The sequence below is a fragment of the Nomascus leucogenys genome, chromosome 22a, assembly GCF_006542625.1.
Source record: "Nomascus leucogenys isolate Asia chromosome 22a, Asia_NLE_v1, whole genome shotgun sequence".
Classification (NCBI taxonomy): Eukaryota; Metazoa; Chordata; class Mammalia; order Primates; family Hylobatidae; genus Nomascus; species Nomascus leucogenys.
The window spans coordinates 6,363,362-6,383,060 of record NC_044402.1 but is presented as its reverse complement, the minus strand read 5'-3'; the positions used below and the strand labels follow the sequence as shown (position 1 = coordinate 6,383,060).

At 39.7% G+C, this 19,699-nt stretch overlaps 1 protein-coding gene and 1 long non-coding RNA gene across 2 annotated transcripts in view; one reads left to right on the top strand and one right to left on the bottom strand.

The window, feature by feature from the left end:
- The window catches only part of CCNK (cyclin K), a 30,233-nt gene that overhangs the window by 2,958 nt on the left and 7,576 nt on the right, over positions 1 to 19,699 (top strand). Inside the window, exons 2-9 of the mRNA XM_030804054.1 lie at positions 8,269 to 8,517; positions 9,153 to 9,234; positions 11,231 to 11,362; positions 16,513 to 16,618; positions 17,105 to 17,162; positions 17,951 to 18,120; positions 18,463 to 18,728; positions 19,357 to 19,390. Of these exons, the coding sequence (XP_030659914.1) occupies positions 8,321 to 8,517; positions 9,153 to 9,234; positions 11,231 to 11,362; positions 16,513 to 16,618; positions 17,105 to 17,162; positions 17,951 to 18,120; positions 18,463 to 18,728; positions 19,357 to 19,390 (1,045 nt within the window). The 5' untranslated portion in view covers positions 8,269 to 8,320. The remainder of the gene's footprint in view (positions 1 to 8,268; positions 8,518 to 9,152; positions 9,235 to 11,230; positions 11,363 to 16,512; positions 16,619 to 17,104; positions 17,163 to 17,950; positions 18,121 to 18,462; positions 18,729 to 19,356; positions 19,391 to 19,699) is intronic.
- On the bottom strand, positions 5,163 to 8,250 carry LOC115832512. The gene is made up of 3 exons (XR_004028028.1): positions 7,484 to 8,250; positions 5,759 to 5,867; positions 5,163 to 5,189 (listed from the first exon to the last, which is right to left on the bottom strand). It is a non-coding gene; the product is annotated as an uncharacterized LOC115832512 (long non-coding RNA).

Below are 19,699 nucleotides of genomic sequence, written 5' to 3'. Positions count from 1 at the left end.
CATGCTGCAACGCAGCAGACACACAATGGACATGTTACTGAATGTTAGTTACCACCCCCCTCCCATGTGCTATGCACATCATATCTGTTTTGATTCCTAGTATTTAGGGGGGACTTGAAACACTAAAAAAAAAAAAATCATGATGAGAAAAATGGTTAGATTTGTTTACCCTAGAGAAAAGAATGTAAAAATTGCTTTTACCTATTTGAAAGACAATCAATAGATAAGGGAAATGTATTTTCAAGGCTTAGTTTAAGGACTCTGGTAGAAGTTAAAGAGTCGCTAAAAGGTAGATTTCATTCATGCATTATTTTATGCCATCTGTGTAGCAGATCTAGGGGATGAACAGAACAGATAAAAATCAATATAGGAATAAAGGAATTATGTGAACACCAGTTATTGATACCCAGCAATGCCATAGGCTGTTCTGTAAACTAATGAGGTTTCATTGATAAGTGGCCAAACATTACTAAGAGGGGATTTCGATATTGGGTAAGATAATTGAGTGGTGACATTTACTATTGTTTCCATAATTCTAAATGTTGAAAATATATTTAGTCTTTTATGATGTAAAATGATATTTATGAAGCACATTCCTGAAAGGTGCTGCCAAAATGCCTTGACAGGTTGCTTGTTTATGGATTTTCATTTTGCAGAGTTCATAAATCTCAGTCATTTTCAGAGGAATCACGAGCTACTAATGAGAAAACATAACTTTAGGGTCTTGTAAAAAAATAATTGAAGAGTAATAGGGAACAGGTTTATAGACCTAAAGCAAAAACTTTTTCAGGGAGTTCTACGATTTTGAGGATTGTCTCTATTCTGTCTGTGTCCATAATATTTTCACTACATTTCATGAATTGTTTATATTCTGCCTTGGAACCTAAAGGGACCAGGAGTTTGGCCAGTTACAGAAGGTAAAACAATTGAATATACATACGATTTATCCACTTGTGGACCAAGGTTCTTTTCCATTCCAGTTTCATCCCTACTGGGTTATTCCTAACACTGTTCCCCATTCTGCCCCTTTCCTCTCAACAGATATCTTGGCATTCTACTTCCTAGAGAATATGGAGGTACTCTGAGATTTTTTAGTTACTTCCTCCCCCTTAAAAGATATTTAAAAATGTCTTTCTCAAACTTTTCCTTCCATTCTCAGGGAAAGAAAGAACTTTCTTTCTAAGGTTAACTTTCTTACTATGCTTTTTATTATCCCTTGACCAGTTAGCCTCCCTTGTTCTGACTCCTCTAGTGATTTCTTTTTTTTTTTATTCTGGCTGCAGGCATTTTTCATTCTCCTTTATGCTGAAAAATATATAAAAACCAAAACAATAACAAAACCTACTCCCTACTATTCACCGTTACTCTCTTTGAGAACAAATGCCTCAAAAGAATAACCTATTTCTGGCCGGGCACGGTGGCTCATGCCTGTAATCCCAGCGACTCAGGAGGCTGAGGCAGGAGAATCGCTTGAACCCGGGAGGCGGGAGGTTGCAATGAGCACCACTGCATTCCAGCCTGGATGACAGAGGGAGACTGTCTCAAAAAATTAAAAAATGAATAAAAAAGAATAACCTATTTCCTAGTCTGTTCATTCTTTACCACCCCTTGCAGTTTCTACACCTTCTGCCCTATTGCACTTCTAAAAATGTTATTTTATTTATATGTGTATATATGTATTTTCTTGAACTATAACCTTATACCATACAAATTACCCACTTAAACTGTACAAATCAGTCGTTTTTAGTATTTTCAGAGTCGTGCAACCATCACAATTTTCGGTGTCTCTAATAAACAACTAATCACCAATTAAAGTAAACTTTCCTTAGTTCCTTGTCCTTTAACTTTTCTTTAGCATTTGTCACTGTTGACTACCATCTCTGGTTTAAAGCTGACATCCCTTGGTTTGTTTTGCAACGAAGGATGCAGATTTCCCTACTTCTTGGACCAATCTTTTTCCCTTTCTCTAATTTGGTGATTCTTAGTCTGCAAGTGGGTAGATCATAAGTACATTCAAGTCTGTTTTCCCTTCCTGTCATTGGGCAAATGCTCACCTTTGATGATTCTTCCTACTTGATACAAGTTCACAGAGTTCTGTACCCAGACCCCTTCCTTCTTCACTCTCCATCCTTCCATCCGTCAACATGACTTTATAGTTGTCACCTCTGTGTAGATGAATCCCAAGTAGATATGTTCCATAGAGACTTCAACTGGCCTATTTATCTGTCTGATATTTCCACAAAAGTATCTTAAAGTTCTTCAAGCTTAGTATTTATAGAGCCAAATTCTTTTCCTCCCTCCTTATCGAAACCAGGTTTTTCTCCTGTCTTACCCATTTGTCTTTTTAGTATCACCCTCTGTGTCAGTCAAACTTGAAATCATCTTTTTCATTCTTTGCCTCATGGCCAGTTATGACACACACACCCCTTGTTCCAACTGCCATTGTGTGGAGACAGGTGTATTAGGCATTACTTGAACTGCTACTATAATCTCCTAACTGTTCCTCTTTCTGCATACCTCTAAACAGCCCTTACCTCATTATGCTGTCTCCCCTTACATGCGTTATTATTTGTGGCACTTAAGATTCCCTGACAGATATTCATGTATTTCTTTCTTATTGTCTCTCCCACTAGAATGTAAGCTTCCTGGGGCAAAGACCTTGCTTATCTTGTTCCCTGCCATGCCATTAAGGCCTGGCTCATAGTAAATGCTCAAGAAATATTTAAATGAAAAAGTACCTGGAAAACTGTTAGGCGTATGTATCTTAAAGTAGCAATTCCCAACTGTGAATAAATTGCTAAGATGTGCTAAGATATTGATTCCCTCAGCCAACTGTCCAGTTGCCTTCTGTTCTATAAGAATATATGTACATGTTTAACACTTATTAATAATCAAACACCAGAAACATTTACATGCCCAAACAGTAGAATGGATAGATAAAGTGTGTACTGTACAGCAGACTTTCTTAGCTTTGGCACTATTGACATGTTGGACCAGATAATTTCTTGTCATGGGGAATTGTTCTGTGCGCTGAGGACATTCAGCAACATTCCTGGCCTCTACCCACACTAGATGCCAGTGGCAACCCCCCAGTTAGGAAAACCAGAAGTGTCTTCAGACATTGCCAAATGTCCCCTGGGGGGCGAAATTGTCCCAGGTTTGAAAACCACTGCTCTGCGGCAATGCGAATGAACAAATACTGCTTTATGCAACAACAGGAATGAATCCCACAAACTTAATATTGAGCAGAAGAAACCAAATGTAAAAGTGGTACTGTGTCATCGCACAGTCCTTCAAAACCAGGCAAAACTAATTGATGGAAATAGAGGTCAGAAGAGTTATCTTTGGGAGGGTAGTCACTAGGAAAAGAACGAAGAGAGCTTCTGGAATGTTGGTACTGTTCTATTTCTCAACTGAATAATGTTAACACAGGTGTGTTTACTTTGTGAAAAACAATCAACCATAGACTTATAATTAGTGCACTTTTGTTTTTCTATGCTATAATTCAAATCACAGTGTTGTAATTTATGAAACCAGTACCCACACATAAGCAAGTATTCCTTGGCTATCGAGGGATTGATGAAGATAAGGAGTCCTCCTGGTCTCCTATTCAGTCTCATCTGACTTTTTCCCCAACTTTTTATTGTATGAAAGAATAATGCAATGACTAATTATTTACCTATGGACACATGTTCGTTTTTTGCCATGTTTACTGTGTGGTTGTGTTTTAGCTGAACCATTTGAAAGTAGGTTGCAGACATCATGACACTTTACCCAAAATACTTCGGCCTTCATCTGCTAAGAATAAAGTCGTTCTCCTGTGTAATCACAATATCATTATTACCCCCAAAGAAAATTAACTGACAGTAATTCCCTCCCTAATATCCTCTAATAGACAATACAATTCATACTTAAATTTTTCCTAATTGTTTGAAATTTCTTTTTTTTTTTTTAAAAAAAGCAGGATCTAATCAAGGTTCACACACTGCATTTTGTTGTGTGTTTTAGCCTTTTTAAATCTAAGACAGTCTCTCAAAATGTTTTTTCATAACACTGTTTTGAAGAGACCAGGTCAGTTGTTGAGTAGATGTGACCTTCTGGATGTGACTGATAGTTTCCACGTTGTGCTTTTTCACTTACTCTTCTACCACCAGTATTTATTGTAAACTGGAAGTTTGGTCAAAAGTTTGCTTAAATTTAGGTTAAGCTTTTGGGGGACAAAAATACTACATAGGTAGGTGATATTTATTTCACATTGCATCACATTAGAAGCCATGTAATGTCAGGTTTTCACCCTATTAGTGATGTCAAGTGTGATCATTTTGTTAAGGATCAACTGTATTTTTTTTACAGTAGTTAATATCCGTGCTAGCAAAGTCACATTTATTATCAGTAGCATTTTATTATCAGTAGTTATCAGTGCTAGCAAAGTACTATTTTCTCTATATATTAATATTATTATGGACACTTGGATTGTATATTCACTATTTTATGATCAACCACAGTCATTTTTCTTTTTGCTATTCATATTACCTTGGATTAGTCCAGTGGGCACCCATCATGATGTCTGCTATGTCTTTTTTTTTTTCCCTAGCAAATCATTCCTTCAGCAGTCCTATGTCTTTTGATAAGCTTTGATTAGTCTGAGTACATCCCAGGCAGGCGCCAACCCCAGACTGGAAAGAAATCTGCTTCCTTTTAGAGGGTATTGGTATTGAAAAAGTTAAGATTTCAGAACTAGGAGTGTCATTCCTTCTTGGTACTTGAAAAGGAGAGAAATGGGATACATATATATATATATATTTTTAACCATGATTTATTTTGATATCTTCAGTTAAAGTTTAACATTTCAGATTTTTTTCTTAACATTTGGTTTTGTGCATGTGTGCATTTGTTTTCTTTGCACTGAAAATCTTGGTTCCCAACAACATTAGCATTTACATATTTGCTTTATTCCACAACATGCAAAAAAAATTTTGTTTGAAAATTACATCATTAATGACACTACTAACAGTACATTAATGAAGTTTTAAAATTTCCTTGGGGCCAGCCACTGTGGCTCATACCCATAATCCTAGCACTTTGGGAGGCTAGGCGGGAGGATCGCTTGAGGCCAGGAGTTCGATGCTGCAGTGAACTAGGATCATGCCACTGCACTTCAGCCTGGGTGACAGAACAAGACTCTGACTCTAAAATAAATAAGTAAATAAATAAATAAATAATTCTTTTCAGTTATTTTTGTCCTTAGAATATATCTCACTAAGCATGTAACAAGATCAGAAATTACTTGGAAGTAATTTTCTGTGTGATTTTGTTGCCCATTTGGTTTGAGTTTTAGGATTTGCTTTTTTATTTTTAGTTAAGTTTATGATTATGTTAAATATTTACATGATTCAAACATCAAAAGTTATAAAAGTACTCGGCAGGGAGTCAAGCTGAAAGAGCACCTAATGGCCATATTGGAATAATTTGAGCAACAAAATAAATAATGATAGTATTGGATTATAACCAAAAGAATAAAATACTCATGTCTGTACTAAAGTAAATAAACAAATGAGAGAGGAGAAACAAATATTAACAAAATGATTCCAAATAATAAATGTTGAAGCAGTGAAAGAAATAGAAGGTCACCATTAGAACACCACAGTTATAATCATCTCAGGTGAGTGCTAAAATTAGTAGATGAAACTTGAAGGAGAAACAGACATTTGTATAGTATTTTGCATTGTAAAATATTTCCCCCAAAATATTTACTTACTAGTGGGTGGTTTTAACATATGTCCACAATTTCTTTGATATCTCTCCCTCCAGAAAGTGGAGCTTAATTCCTTTACCCTTGAGTATGGGCTGGACCTCATGACTTGCGTCTAAGGAATAGAAGATAGGAAGGGAAAAATAATAATTTACAGTGAGAAACCTGGTAGACCCCATCTTAACCAAGAGCTCATGGTTAACAGCAGTAAGTTGTTCTGATATCACCTGCACCCAAATATGATGTGTAGTTAATAGTAGTTATACCAAAGTTAATTTCTTTTTTTGGATAAATGAACCATGGTTATGGAAGATGTTTACATTGGGGAAGCTAAGTCAAGGGTATAGACAAAAACTCATCTATCTTTACAGCTCTTCTGTAAACCTACAATTAGTTTAAAATAAAAGCTTTCATAAAAAGGCAACGCTGTATAAAAAGATATATACATAGAGAAGTCTTGTTTCCATTCCCGTCTTTTCCATCCTGTTTTTCCCCATTCCGTATTGGTAATTATTTTTTGAATTACTTTAAAAAAATAGAGATGTCTGGCTGGGCGCGGTGGCTCACACCTGTAATCCCAGCACTTTGGGAGGCCGAGGCGGGCGGATCACAAGGTCAGGAGCTCCAGACCATCCTGGCTAACACAGCAAAACCCTGTCTCTACTAAAAATACAAAAAAATTAGCCGGGCGTGGTGGCGGGCACCTGTAGTCCCAGCTACTCGGGAGGCTGAGGCAGGAGAATGGCGTGAACCCAGGAGGCGGAGCTTGCGGTGAGCCGAGATCACACCACTGCACTCCAGCCTGGGCAACAGAGCAAGACTCCATCTCAAAAAAAAAAAAAAAAAAAAAAAAAGAGATGTCTGTTTTTTTCTCCTCCTTTCTTACATAGATGCTAACATACTGTGTACACTATCCTATACCTTGCTGATCTGGAAATTTCTCCGTCCAGTACTTAACGATGTTTCTCGTTTTAATAGCTGTGGGGTATGCTATTGTGTGCATGTGTCATATTTTACTCAGCCAGTCCCCTGATGATGGGCGTTTGGGTTGTTTATAGTTTTGCCATTATAAATAACACTACAGTGAATAATCTTGTGCACATGTTGTTTCATAGTTGTGACATTCCATAGTTACGACAATATTTTGGGAGTCGATTCCCAGCAGTGGGAATCCTGGGTCAAAGAGCAAATGCATGTGTAATTTTGTTGGATATCGTCAACCTCTCTGTGACAGTTGGACCATTTTGTACTCCCACCAGAAGCTTATAAGATCACCTGCTTCTCTATAGCCTTGCCAACAGAGCAAATTGTCAAACTTTGGGATTTTTGCCATTCCGGTAGGTGAGAATTGTATCTCAGTGTGATGTCTGATTATGAACAGGTCATATTTTCTGAGGTTTTAATTAACTGGTCTCCCCCACCCTTTGAACAGTGCCCAATTTAATCAGTCACACGCAAAAATGTAAATTATTAGTTCAAGCTTTTCTCCAGGTACTTAATTCTTCCTCTTGGAGGAAAGATCAGATTTCCTTCAGAGCCACCAGGTGCAAGGAGAATGCTCAGCCCCGCCATGTCACCTTCCCCACCAGAAATGAGGCAGGTACACAGAAAAGGTTAGGTTTCCAGATGAACTGGTGGGAGCCCTGCCCAGAACCTGGCCACAGAGCTGCTGCTTTCTTGCTAACCAGACTAACCTGGCTCCAGCCAGCTCTTTTGGAACCCTTTTGATACCTTATTTGAAAGTATCTGCTGTCTCTGATCCAGGTTACGAATGACTTATTTGTAACAGTGGTCTCTAGATGAGATCTTTCGTTGTTTTTTTTTTTTCTTTCTCTCAGCATGGAGCTTTTGGAGAATGTCTTTATTCTGAGTGAAAGAAAAGGAAGAGGATGAAAAAGGAAGAACAGTTTAAAGGAGCTCCTTCTCTCATGGACCACTTCCATCCACCCACTCCCCAAATCACAAGATGCACATTTGGTTTACATCAGTGAATTCAGTGATTTGTGCAGATGTGAATTAACCCAATCCCATGACTTGTCTAAGTCAAAGTGCCTACAGGGAATAAACTGAAAAGGGGTGCTGGATGGAAGATGGTTAGTTTTAGAACATAAATCTTTGTCAAGGTTAAGACAGGCCCAGGTTTTACTGAAGAATGGAATCTGGACCAGCGTTAGAGGACCTGTATGTCTAGTGAAGAAAAACCAGAAGAAAGTGAGATATACTTCGTTTCTTCCAAAACTTTGTCAAATAAGGTTAACCCTTTAATCTCAAGAGAGAGGGAGGAAATAGTCTTCTTTTTAAACTACCGTGAAATTTGAGATTTATTGATATTAGTACTGGGGTCATCTTACAGTATTGTGTTAAATTGGCTCTGGAGTTAGCCTGGGCTTGTAACTGGCAATTGACAATATGGTTTCTATAGGAAATAGTGATCCCAAACCAGGTACAATCTATGATTCTAGATTGCTTATAGTATGGAGTATTCCTTTCCAACTTTGCTTTTCTCTTTCTCATAGGATTCTAGCATTTTCAGAGAACCTTTTGGAAAGAACAAGTCTACTTCAATAAATGAAGGAGAATAAAGAAAATTCAAGCCCTTCAGTAACTTCAGCAAACCTGGACCACACAAAGCCATGTTGGTACTGGGATAAGAAAGACTTGGCTCATACACCCTCACAACTTGAAGGACTTGATCCAGCCACTGAGGCCCGGTACCGCCGAGAGGGCGCTCGGTTCATCTTTGATGTGGGCACACGTTTGGGGCTGTATCCTGACTCTCCTTGGAATCTGTTACAGATAGGCTCCCCACTCACCACCAAGAAATAATTAGATTCTGTAGACAAAATGTATAGTAATTTCTCTGTACCAGAGCAGTTCTTAAATATCTGTTTGAATGTTGTTTCTGGTGGGGGTTTTTCTCTTTCTGGTTTGTCATTTTAAAGGTGTAGACTTAGCCACTGAGGAGGTGGCCAGCCAGGAGGATATGAGGCACCCATTAGGATCACAGTTGAGGCTGGGCACAGTTGGCTCATGCCTGTAATCCCAGCACTTTGGGAGGCCTAGGCAGGAGCATCCCTTGAAATCTGGAGTTCGAGACCATCCTGGGCTGCAGTGAGCCGAGATCACACCACTGCACTCTAGCCTGGGTGACAGAGACGCTGTCTCAAAAAAAAAGATCACAGGTGAAGTGTTTATCTAAAGGGTGTTAAAAGTATAAAACTTCAACTTGCTAATTCTTGTACCAGAATTCTGACACCCTGAGATTCCCATCTCGTTACTTTGCCACTAATATTGTTTACTTTACCATTGATTTTGTTGTTGTTGTCTTTTTGTTTTTCTACATTTAACTAAGAATATAACCTGTAAAAGTTATTGGTTAGAGTCCTTAACAGAACAACAGACACTATGATACCCTGGCAACTGGAATAATTTATTTTCATCGTTTCTATATGTTTCATTCCTTCAAGCAATTCCCAAGATATGTAAGTGTTTGAATTTTATTGTAATTCTCTGTCATATGTTATTATTTCCACACAGTTTGGTAGACTAATTATAGGCTCTATGTTTCTCATATTTTCCAGAAAGTATTTATTTTTACATGGTATATACTGTATATAAACAAAATCAAGTTTGAACTTTGTTTATTCCAATTAGCCATGTTCAAATCTTTTCACTTAGGCCAATATGGACCATAGTCATATTGCACTTTGTATGAAAGTTTACTCCCATGGTACCTTTCCCAACATAAATTTGGGCTTATAATTGAGACTCAACAACAACCAAGAAAGCAAAATGGAACAGAAGTTGTCTATGCCATATCACTCATTCTTCGGTTACTCCTCAAGACGTGCATTGTGTCTTACTCTCTGTGGGAGATAGAGTAGCTTTCAGTCCCGGATAAGTGGTATGACATGCACAGAACACATGATGGAAAGTGATGCCATCGGAAGATACTGACAAAGAGGTGTGGATTACATCTTGGAGAGAGCAGGGAAAGTGCTAGGAAGAAGGTGCCAGCAGTAAGGTAAGCCTTAAACGTACATAGGGCATAGCCATGCCATGATGGGCTAGGTCAGTGGTCCAACAGAAGCTAGCATAAGCAGAGGCAGGGGGAAGCATGTGACACATTGTCAGCCCAGCCAGGAGCTTGATTTGGCAGGAAGGAAATGATGAGACCCTGGGTGGATAGGTAGACTGGGTCAGACCACGATAAGCCTTGAATGCCAGACTTCAGAAATTTGGTTTCAGTGGGTGAACAATGCAGTAATTAAAAGGTTTCATGAAAATGACAGACTTAACATGAAAGTCACTGTGTTGATTTGTTTTGTTTGCTAAGATTTTAGTTAGATTTGTATACATGTCTTCCTCACTGGTTGTGAAGTTCTTGAAGAAGGAGACTATGTTGGAATCAGTTTTGTACCCCCGGCAGAGTGTCTGACATCTAGTGTGATCAGGATTATGTGAGGAGAGTGGCATGTAGGAAGAGTTGGAGTGGGCAAAGAGAAGCTAAAGACAGAGCAGTTCAGACCCCAGTGATACAGGGACTGAGCTAAGGTTGAGGCAACTGGAGGGACAGTTTCTTCATCCGTTCAGGCTGCTGTAACAATATGCCTTAGACCCAATAATTTACACACAACAGAAACTTAACTCTTCACAGTTCTAGAGACTGGGAAGTGTAAGATCAAGGTGCTGGCAGATTCTGTGTCTGATAAGGGTTTGTTCCTCATAAAAGGGCTCCTTCTTGCTGCATCCTCAAATGGTGGAAGTGAGGAACAAGCCCCTTGGGCCTCTTTTATAAGGGCAGTAATCCCATTCAGAATCACTTCCCAAAGGCCTCACTTCTTCATACCGCCACCTTGGGAATTAGGTCTCAAGCTGTGAATTAGGACATAAACATTCAGACCATAGCAGAAAGAAAAGGAAGCATGGGCAGTGCTGAGATGGATTCCACAGGACTGTGCTAGAAAGAAAAGGAAGCATGGGCAGTGCTGAGATGGATTCCACAGGACTGTGCTAGAAGGGAAAGGAAGCATGGGCAGTGCTGAGATGGATTCCACAGGACTGCGCTAGAAGGGAAAGGAAGCATGGGCAGTGCTGCTGAGATGGATTCCACGGGACTGTGTTTAGTTGTGCTCTTTCTTTTTCCGCGGCAAAGCTTGCTGTTTAGGGAGTTAATTTCAGATTGGAATATGAGAAGAAAATTTATTTATGTGACTCTTTTCCTTTTTGGCATTTTCTTTGTTTACGTGACTTTTTTTTAAGAAAGTTAAATTTTAAATAATTTATGAAGCTAGAGTTTGGGGGATTTATATGTATAAAATTTCCTTCAAGCTTCTAGAGTATCAGAGTATTTGTGAATGATAAAAAGAAAGGTAGGGGAATGAGGAAGACCAGTTTATTATGAAGGCCAAAATTTATTGTATCTATTTCTGTGTGACCTTTGATAACAAAAATCAAGAACTTTTGTTTCCCTTTTAGGTGACAGGAGCCTGTTGCCTATTTCTGGCTGGGAAAGTAGAAGAAACACCAAAAAAATGTAAAGATATCATCAAAACAGCTCGTAGTTTATTAAATGATGTACAATTTGGCCAGTTTGGAGATGACCCAAAGGTAAGAATGATAATAACTTCCCGCCTTCTGGTCTTGATTCTTCATGGTAGTATTATACAGTTCCACATATTGACAGTGCCCGTAGCCCTTGTGTCTGCCAGTCTCTTGAGTTCCTAAGAGGGCCTTCTGTAGAAGTTACTTTATGCTTTTGTAAGAAAGGAGGGAAGATCGTGTAGCCTACACTTACTCAGTGCTTCCTTATGTGCCCAACAGTATTCTAAGCACTTTGGGGCAATGGCACATTTCATGGATATGAGCAAAAATCCTCTTAATTGCCATTAGGACTCCACTTCTTAAGTGCAGTGGTGATGGCAGGGTTACACCTCCAGCTAGCTTCTGGGTCAAACAAAAGTACGTATGCTATATGTATAGATACACATGCCTACATATGCCATGTGTCTTTTGCTTCTAAAGAATGTTGGAAGGTATCAACATTTGCAGCATTTTTATGCACCCAGAGCTTGATACTGGTCACACCACCCATCCTGTCCTTTCCATACAACTCACGCCAGTGTCAGCAAGTGGTGGTCAAATAATTGTACATATTCTTTTATTGTGTTTTTAAAATCCCACTTTTAGGGACCCATGGCAGTGTTGCTCCACTCCCATTCTCATCAAGTTCCCCTTATTGCAACCTCTGTAACACCTGTTAATTATCCTTCATAACATTTATCACAGTTTGCAATTAAATAGATTTTCAAAAATACTTTATTTAGGCCAAGCCGGGCAGATTGCTTGAGCCCAGGAATTCAAGACCAGCCTAGGCAACATAGCGAAACCCCATCTCTACTATATAAGAATAAACTGGCCGGGCGCGGTGGCTCACACCTGTAATCCCAGCACTTTGGGAGGCTGAGGCGGGCGGATCACGAGGTCAGGAGATCGAGACCATCCTAGCTAACATGGTGAAACCCCGTCTCTACTAAAAATACAAAAAATTAGCCAGGCGTGGTGGCGGGTGCCTGTAGTCCCAGCTACTCGGGAGGCTGAGGCAGGAGAATGGCGTGAACCTGGGAGGCAGAGCTTGCAGTGAGCAGAGATGGCGCCACTACACTCCAGCCTGGGTGACGGAGCAAGACTCCATCTCAAAAAAAAAAATAAAAAATAAAAAAATAAACTAATATTACTTAAAAAAAAAAACCTTTATTATTTTTTGCTGGGCATGGTGGCACGCACCTGTAGTCCCATCTACTTGGGAGGCTGAGGCAGGAGAATTGCTTAAGCCTGGGAGGCAGAGGTTGCAGTGAGCCAAGATCGCACTACTGCACTCCAGCCAGGACAACAGAGCAAGACTCCACTTCAGGAAAAAAAAAAACACTTTATTTTTTTTTTTTTAGAGCAGTTTTATGTTCACAGCAAAAATGAGTGGAAAGTACAGAGATTTCCCATATACCCCCCCACCCCACACATGCACAGCTTCCCCCATTTTCAGCATCCCCCCCACCAAAGTGATACATTTGCTATGACTGATGAGTCTGCATTGACACATCACCCAGAGTCCAAACTTTACATTAGGATTCATTCTCAGTGTTTTACATTCTGTGGGTTTGGACATTTGTATAGTAACATGTAGCTACCATTATAGTATCATGTAGTCTATTTTCATAGCCTTAAAAATTCTCTGTGCTCCACTTGTTTGTCTCCTTCTCCCCCCTAACCTCTAGCAACCACTGATATTTTGACTGTCTCTATAGTTTTACCATTTCCAGAATGTCATCGAATTGGAATCATATAGGATGTAGCTTTTTCAGATTGGTCTCTTTCACTTAGTGGTGTGCATTTAGATAGTCGTATCCATTAGATGATTTTTATCAAATTATCACACACATAACTCCCTCCCCTTCTCAGCTGTAAGATGCATGAGAGCAAAGACTATCTGTTTTGTCTAATGCCTCATACAGTGGCAGGACAGAGTAGGCATTCAGCAAGTACTTGTGGAATAAATGTCAAACTAATGGTCTGAGGAAATTTCTAAATCACAGTTAAAGCTAAAGCCATGAAGTTCAGCCCCATTCATGGTGTTTTTCCTAACTAGCTTGTATTGTCTCACAATAGTTATCTTTTTCTCTGCCAAGCATTATGTATGTATATACAAAATGTACAGTCATTCTCCTCATTGCTGTGAGGAGTTAACAAGGGCCCAGAACACTTTTATACATATTGTGGTTGTGATTAACACTAGTATTTTCTAAGTATTGCCAATGTGGGTAACTCTTTCAAACTTAATTATAAATCCATTAATCTATTTATAAACATTTGAACCTATTAAGAACTCATATTAACTGTAACCAAAAATGTGGTTTTATAGAAATAATTTCACCATCAGATAATGTTTTCAATGTGCATGGGTATTTGATTTTTACTGAGTAGTGGGGCCCTGTGTCCTAATGTGATAAGTCTGATTGTAGGAACATGCCGTGGTTCAGTCACGCCTCTGTCACAGGGGCAAGTGAACCTTGTGGTGCTGGCAGGCTGTGCTTAGGATAAGGCATCACACAGATCTGGGACCACAGCAGGGCATGGACTCATGGCAGCTGCTGGTTTGTGCTATCCCAGGGTGCCTTGGAGAAGCCCCCTTTACTTTTAGCCTTTACCCACTGTACCATGAAGTCAGGAAACCAAGCCCCGTTCAGGAACAGTGAAAGTAGAAGTTCTGAAGCCCATGTGCCCCAGAAAATGGGAAAAGAGGGGTCACCATACCACTTAGATCTGAATGGGGGAGGGGCTTTGCAGCCTGCCTCTGCCTCTCTCTCTGGTGCAGTCTTCCCTGGTTGGAGTCAGGGCCAAAGGAAAACACCTGGAGCTGGGAGCAGTGAAGACACTGGGGAAGATGTTTTCCTCGGCAGAGAGGAGGGCAGTTCTTTTGTGGGGGCAGTAGAAGTATTTAGGAAAAATAAGGTCATGAGTCCCATGGAACGTTTTTTGCCTTAATTAGCTTTATTTTAACCGTGTGGCTCTTCTCTGTAATATTATTTGTTTCAGCCTTTGTGTTGGGCACTAGACATGAGGCACGAGGCAGAACAGACATGGTCTCTGCTCTCATGGACTCTGCAGTTGAGTGGCAGGATACATTTTAATCAAATGAGTATATAACTATTTGATTATGAGTTGTGGTGTACGCTATAGAAGGTCATTTAAGGTGCTGTGATAGCATTCCACCCAGGGACCCAGGCAAGTCCCCCGGGTAAATAGGGGCTGAGGGAAAGCGTTCCTGAGGAATGATGTTTGCTCAAAGACCTATAATGACCCCATTAATTGAATATTTGGAAGACAGAAGGAAGGCAGGCCTTGGGCTATCCTGTAACAGTATATGGGCTACAGCCTGCAAGCCAATTGGTACACTTGGTAAAAAGAATCGTTTCTAAATTTAGAGGAAGTGTTGAAGCTTCTGGGAAGCAGGTGGTGACAATGACAGGCAAAGAGAAAAAATGTTGTGTTTTGTTTTGTCTTTTTTGAGACAGAGTCTTACTCTTGTTACTCAGGCTGGAGTGCAGTGGCACAGTCTCAGCTCACTGCAGCCTCTGCCCCCTGGGCTGAAGCGATTCTCCTGCCTCAGCTTCCCAAGTAGGGGACTACAGGCGCCTGCCACCACGATTGGCTAATTTTTATGTTTTTGGTAGAGATGGGGTTTCACCATGTTGGCCAGGCTGGTCTTGAACTCCTGACCTCAAGTGATCTGCCCGCCTCGGCCTCCCAAAGTGCTGGGATTACAGGCATGAGCCACCATGTCCAGCCCAGTTTTTTTTTCCACTGTGTGAAAGTTTCTAAGATTTTAAAAAACTTTCATGAGAAAATGCTTGGGAAACTAAGATTGAAAAACCTTAGTCTTGCCATGTAATTTGGAATAATAAATCATTATAGAATCATCTCTGTATCCTATAAAATAATACCATGCTTTTAAATGAAAGCCAGTGACCTGTGGGTCTCTGCACCTGTTGATGAGATTTACAGTCCTCTGCAACGCCCTTTCTTTCATGCCAAACAAGGAATTATCTCAAATTGTCCTCCCCGCACACAGTGTCTTGGTTGTGGTTTATGTTGTCTTTCAGCAGTAGGTACAGTCGGCTGTACAGCGGCTGAGTTCAAGACATTAGTTAGAGAGTATCATCAAAGAGGACATTCCATTCATGATCGCAACGTAAAATATCCAAGGTTAAACCTTGTGGAAACCTCGTTAGTGGGGTGGGGAGGACTTTAAAACAACTAAAGGACTGAAAAGATATTAATAAATTTTTGGAAGGAAACTTCAATATGGTTAAAAATCTTCATTCTCCCTAATTACTCTATAAACTCTGAGTTTCCAATGAGAATATTAATAGCATGTATGTTTTCTGGAATGACACTAGGTAAAATGGTTACTAAAATTTGAGTGGGGGACATGCAGAACCCAGAAACTGTTTGAAAAAGAGAAGTAATACTGGAGCTATTGTATCCCACCCAAATCCCTTTGATCCTGGTCCAGGAGTAGACAGGCAGATCAGTGAACAGAAAAGAGTGTGTGTGTGTAGGCAGACATACACACCTAGTTTAGGAGGTGATTTAGGTAGCATTTTAAATAAAATCGGAAATGATCATTTATTCAGTAAGTGTTGTTGGGACGATTTATTTCAAATGAAAGATTTAAACACAAAATTGATTTGCCCCCATTTGCACGTAATACACTATATGTGTACATGAGTATATACACACACATACACACACACTGGTACAACTTATCTCTCTGAGTTTTCATGAGGCTGGCTATCATAAACTCTTTCTTGCTTAAAATGTTTTCAATGAAAATTCCTAAAAGATTGCATTTTTAAAATTTGAGGTCTTGAAAGAAATTACAATTTAGTCAAATTATCAATAACGTAAAGATCTGTTTTGTAAAGGGAGATTCATGTATGTATTGAAAATAATATTTTTAAGGATCTCTTTTCAGTATTTTTTTTACGTTAAACCTCTGCTTTGTCTTCCTATTTGAGATCTTTTCAGAATTTATCAGTTTCTCTGAGCATGTTAAAAGTCTGAGTGGGAGAGAAAGGAAGGAAAAGCAGTTGCTAAAATATAACTTGAAGAGAATAAATAGACAGGAAAGCTCTCTTTTGTAATGCTGCTTGAGACCTGCGACTGTAATTACTATCCTAACATTTGTGATTGATTTTTAGGAGGAAGTAATGGTTCTGGAGAGAATCTTACTGCAGACCATCAAATTTGATTTACAGGTAGAACATCCATACCAGTTCCTACTCAAATATGCAAAGCAACTCAAAGGTAAGAAGAAAGTTTTCAGAAGAATTTTTTCATTCTGAAATCAAGTCTTTATAATTTGATGACACTCAAATTACACTTCTCAAAAGAGGAAAACAAAGTTTGATGTGTAAAATACCAAGGACATGGCTTGTTCAGTCAATTCAGTATTGCAGCTGTTAATGCTGTTTCCTTTTATGTATAAACAGGCTCTGTCATCCAGTTGCCAAGTGATAGGAGAGGCAGGAAAATGAATCAGAATTTTTTAAATGGACTAATAAACTTAGCCTTGGAGCCAGGTTTTCCATACGTGGTGGTTCAGCGTAGGTCATGAGGAGGAAGAAGGGGTAGGACGTGGACCCACATCATCCTTGTTTCCCACGCAAACGCTCTTTGCTGTGTATTTGAACCTGGTGCTGAACGCGTGGTAGGTTTTTAATAAATACTTGATGCTGCCTGTGAATTTTTTTTTCTATTGCTATTAATTTACCTTTTTGTCCCCATTTCTAGGTGATAAAAACAAAATTCAAAAGTTGGTTCAAATGGCATGGACATTTGTAAATGACAGGTATACATGTTCAAATGTTGATTAATTATAGTATTTTAAAATAGGCAGAGACTTTATGGGCCATTTCATCTAAACCCCTCATTTTGTGTCAGGAGAAACTGACTTGCCCTGGCTTGAGGAGCCAGTTAATGGCAAAGCTGGGGCTGACATCCAGGTCATCTGCTTCCCAGCAGAGGGTTTCCTTCTGCCCTGCCGTGTCGTGGTGTAAGATGCTGAAATTTTATCACCAGTCTGAAACATAAGTCCAGAACAATACACTGGAGAATTTTGAAAACTAATTACTTAGAGCCCATTTGGTTCTGCAAAAAATATACTTCGTGGTATAGTTTTAGAGCCTTAACACTCTTGAGAGGCCAGGGATCTAATGAGGGACTGTGGTGGGAAACAGAATGCCTGTGAATGGAGTTGCTGCCAGCCCCATCCCACCGCAGTCAGTGAAGCTTCTCTCACACTTGACTTCCCCCATAAGATTTCATTTGAAGAAACAGTTGAGTGGCTAGGATTTCAACAGTTTAAATAACATAAATCATTTTCATTGATGTAGCAATTTTTGGATGTGCTAGAATTCTTCTGATTCTTTAAGGAATAGAGAAATTACTAACTATGGTTAAAGTAACTTAGTTGGGTACCTTTAGAAGAGTAAAGACTTAAGTTTTTTTATTTATAGCACTTTAATTAAATTTAGGGGAGAATAAGCAAATTAATGGTTAGTTATGGCATCTCCATGCACTGGTTTAATCATAAATATTAGATCATATAATCTAACTTTTTTTTTCTTGTTGAACTAGTCTCTGCACCACCTTGTCACTGCAGTGGGAACCAGAGATCATAGCAGTAGCAGTGATGTATCTCGCAGGACGTCTGTGCAAATTTGAAATACAAGAATGGACCTCCAAACCCATGTATAGGAGATGGTGGGAGCAGTTTGTTCAAGATGTCCCAGTCGACGTTTTGGAAGGTACCAGGCATGCTAAGCTTTCTTGTGAGGGTGTTCCATGTTGAGATTATTCTTCCATGTGTACCCTGAGTCCCAAGAATGGATTTTCCCAAATAGACATATGTGAGCAATATTTCAGAAGCATCATTAATTAAATTATCTAATAGTTTCCACTTTGTCCAAACACATACTTTTGGTGAACTAAAAGTACACACCAGTGTTGCACACAACAAAGTTGGGGTGAGTTGTAAATGTGATTCATGCTTAGGTCCTCATAGGGGTATCATAACTGATTCTTTATTCAGGTAAAATTTTATTTAAAATACCAATTTGTGTAAAATGTAATTGTTGGCTATCATTTAGACATCTGCCACCAAATCCTGGATCTTTACTCACAAGGAAAACAACAGATGCCTCATCACACCCCCCATCAGCTGCAACAGCCCCCATCTCTTCAGCCTACACCACAAGTGCCGCAAGTACAACAGTCACAGCCGTCTCAAAGCTCCGAACCATCCCAGCCCCAGCAGAAGGACCCCCAGCAACCAGCCCAGCAGCAGCAGCCAGCCCAACAGCCCAAGAAACCCTCTCCGCAGCCCAGTTCTCCCCGACAGGTTAAGCGAGCTGTGGTGAGTGGGCTAAAGCAGGCCCTGGGTAGAGCAGGCTTTCCAGGTGGCAGCAACACCTGAGCACTGTTCCCATTTCTAAGCGAGCACAGGGAACACCAGAAGCAGGGGGTGTTCACCGAAACTCGCAGTCCGACTGCTTGTCGGTGGGGAGCCTGAAAACGAAGGTGCTCCAAGGACAGGCTGCCTCTGAGAACCAGGAGGGGGCTCTCTGCCCGGCTCCAGCCCTGCTGCCTGTTTCATCCCTGCCAGAGTTCTGAAGCCTGTCAGGGTGTCGTTGCTGTGTCCTAGCAATGTCGTTGTGCATGCTGCTTCTATGCAGCTGCCTGACCCCAAACAGTGGACCGTTTCCTGCACCCAAGTGGTCCTGAAACTTAGTGTTTACTCAGAATTCATCATTCAGGAAAGCTAGTCATTCTGTCTTATTTGGTAAATGGAAAGAGGAAGGGAGCAGAAATGATGATCTGGTAGGTGCTGTGGTTTGCCCTGAAAGTTCAGGCTGGAAATAATTTTTGTCTGAGGCTGTTCACAGTGACTACCGTCACTGATTCTGGTGGTACCTGGATAATCCATTTTTTTCTCATCATACTCAGGATCCCAGTTAACAATTGTATATTTTCTTTTGTAACAGGTTGTTTCTCCCAAAGAAGAGAACAAAGCAGCAGGTAATTTCCTGTTCTGATGTTTTGTTTTTTAGTTTTATGTGTTCATGTGCAAAACTTTAAATTCTTAGCCAACATTGTTTCTTTTCAGATCTAAATTGGCCTTAAATCTTAACTTTAGAGCTCATACAAAACTTTTCCATCAGCATTGTCTTTCTATTCATCGCCTGATCATAGATTTTAAAATTGTGCTCTTACGAAGCTATCAATACAGAAAACATTACTGGCAATAAAAATGTACTCAGTAACATATATAAAAGTATAATTATGGGTGTAGGAGAACTGTTGCTGCAATTTTATTTTTAGAGATTA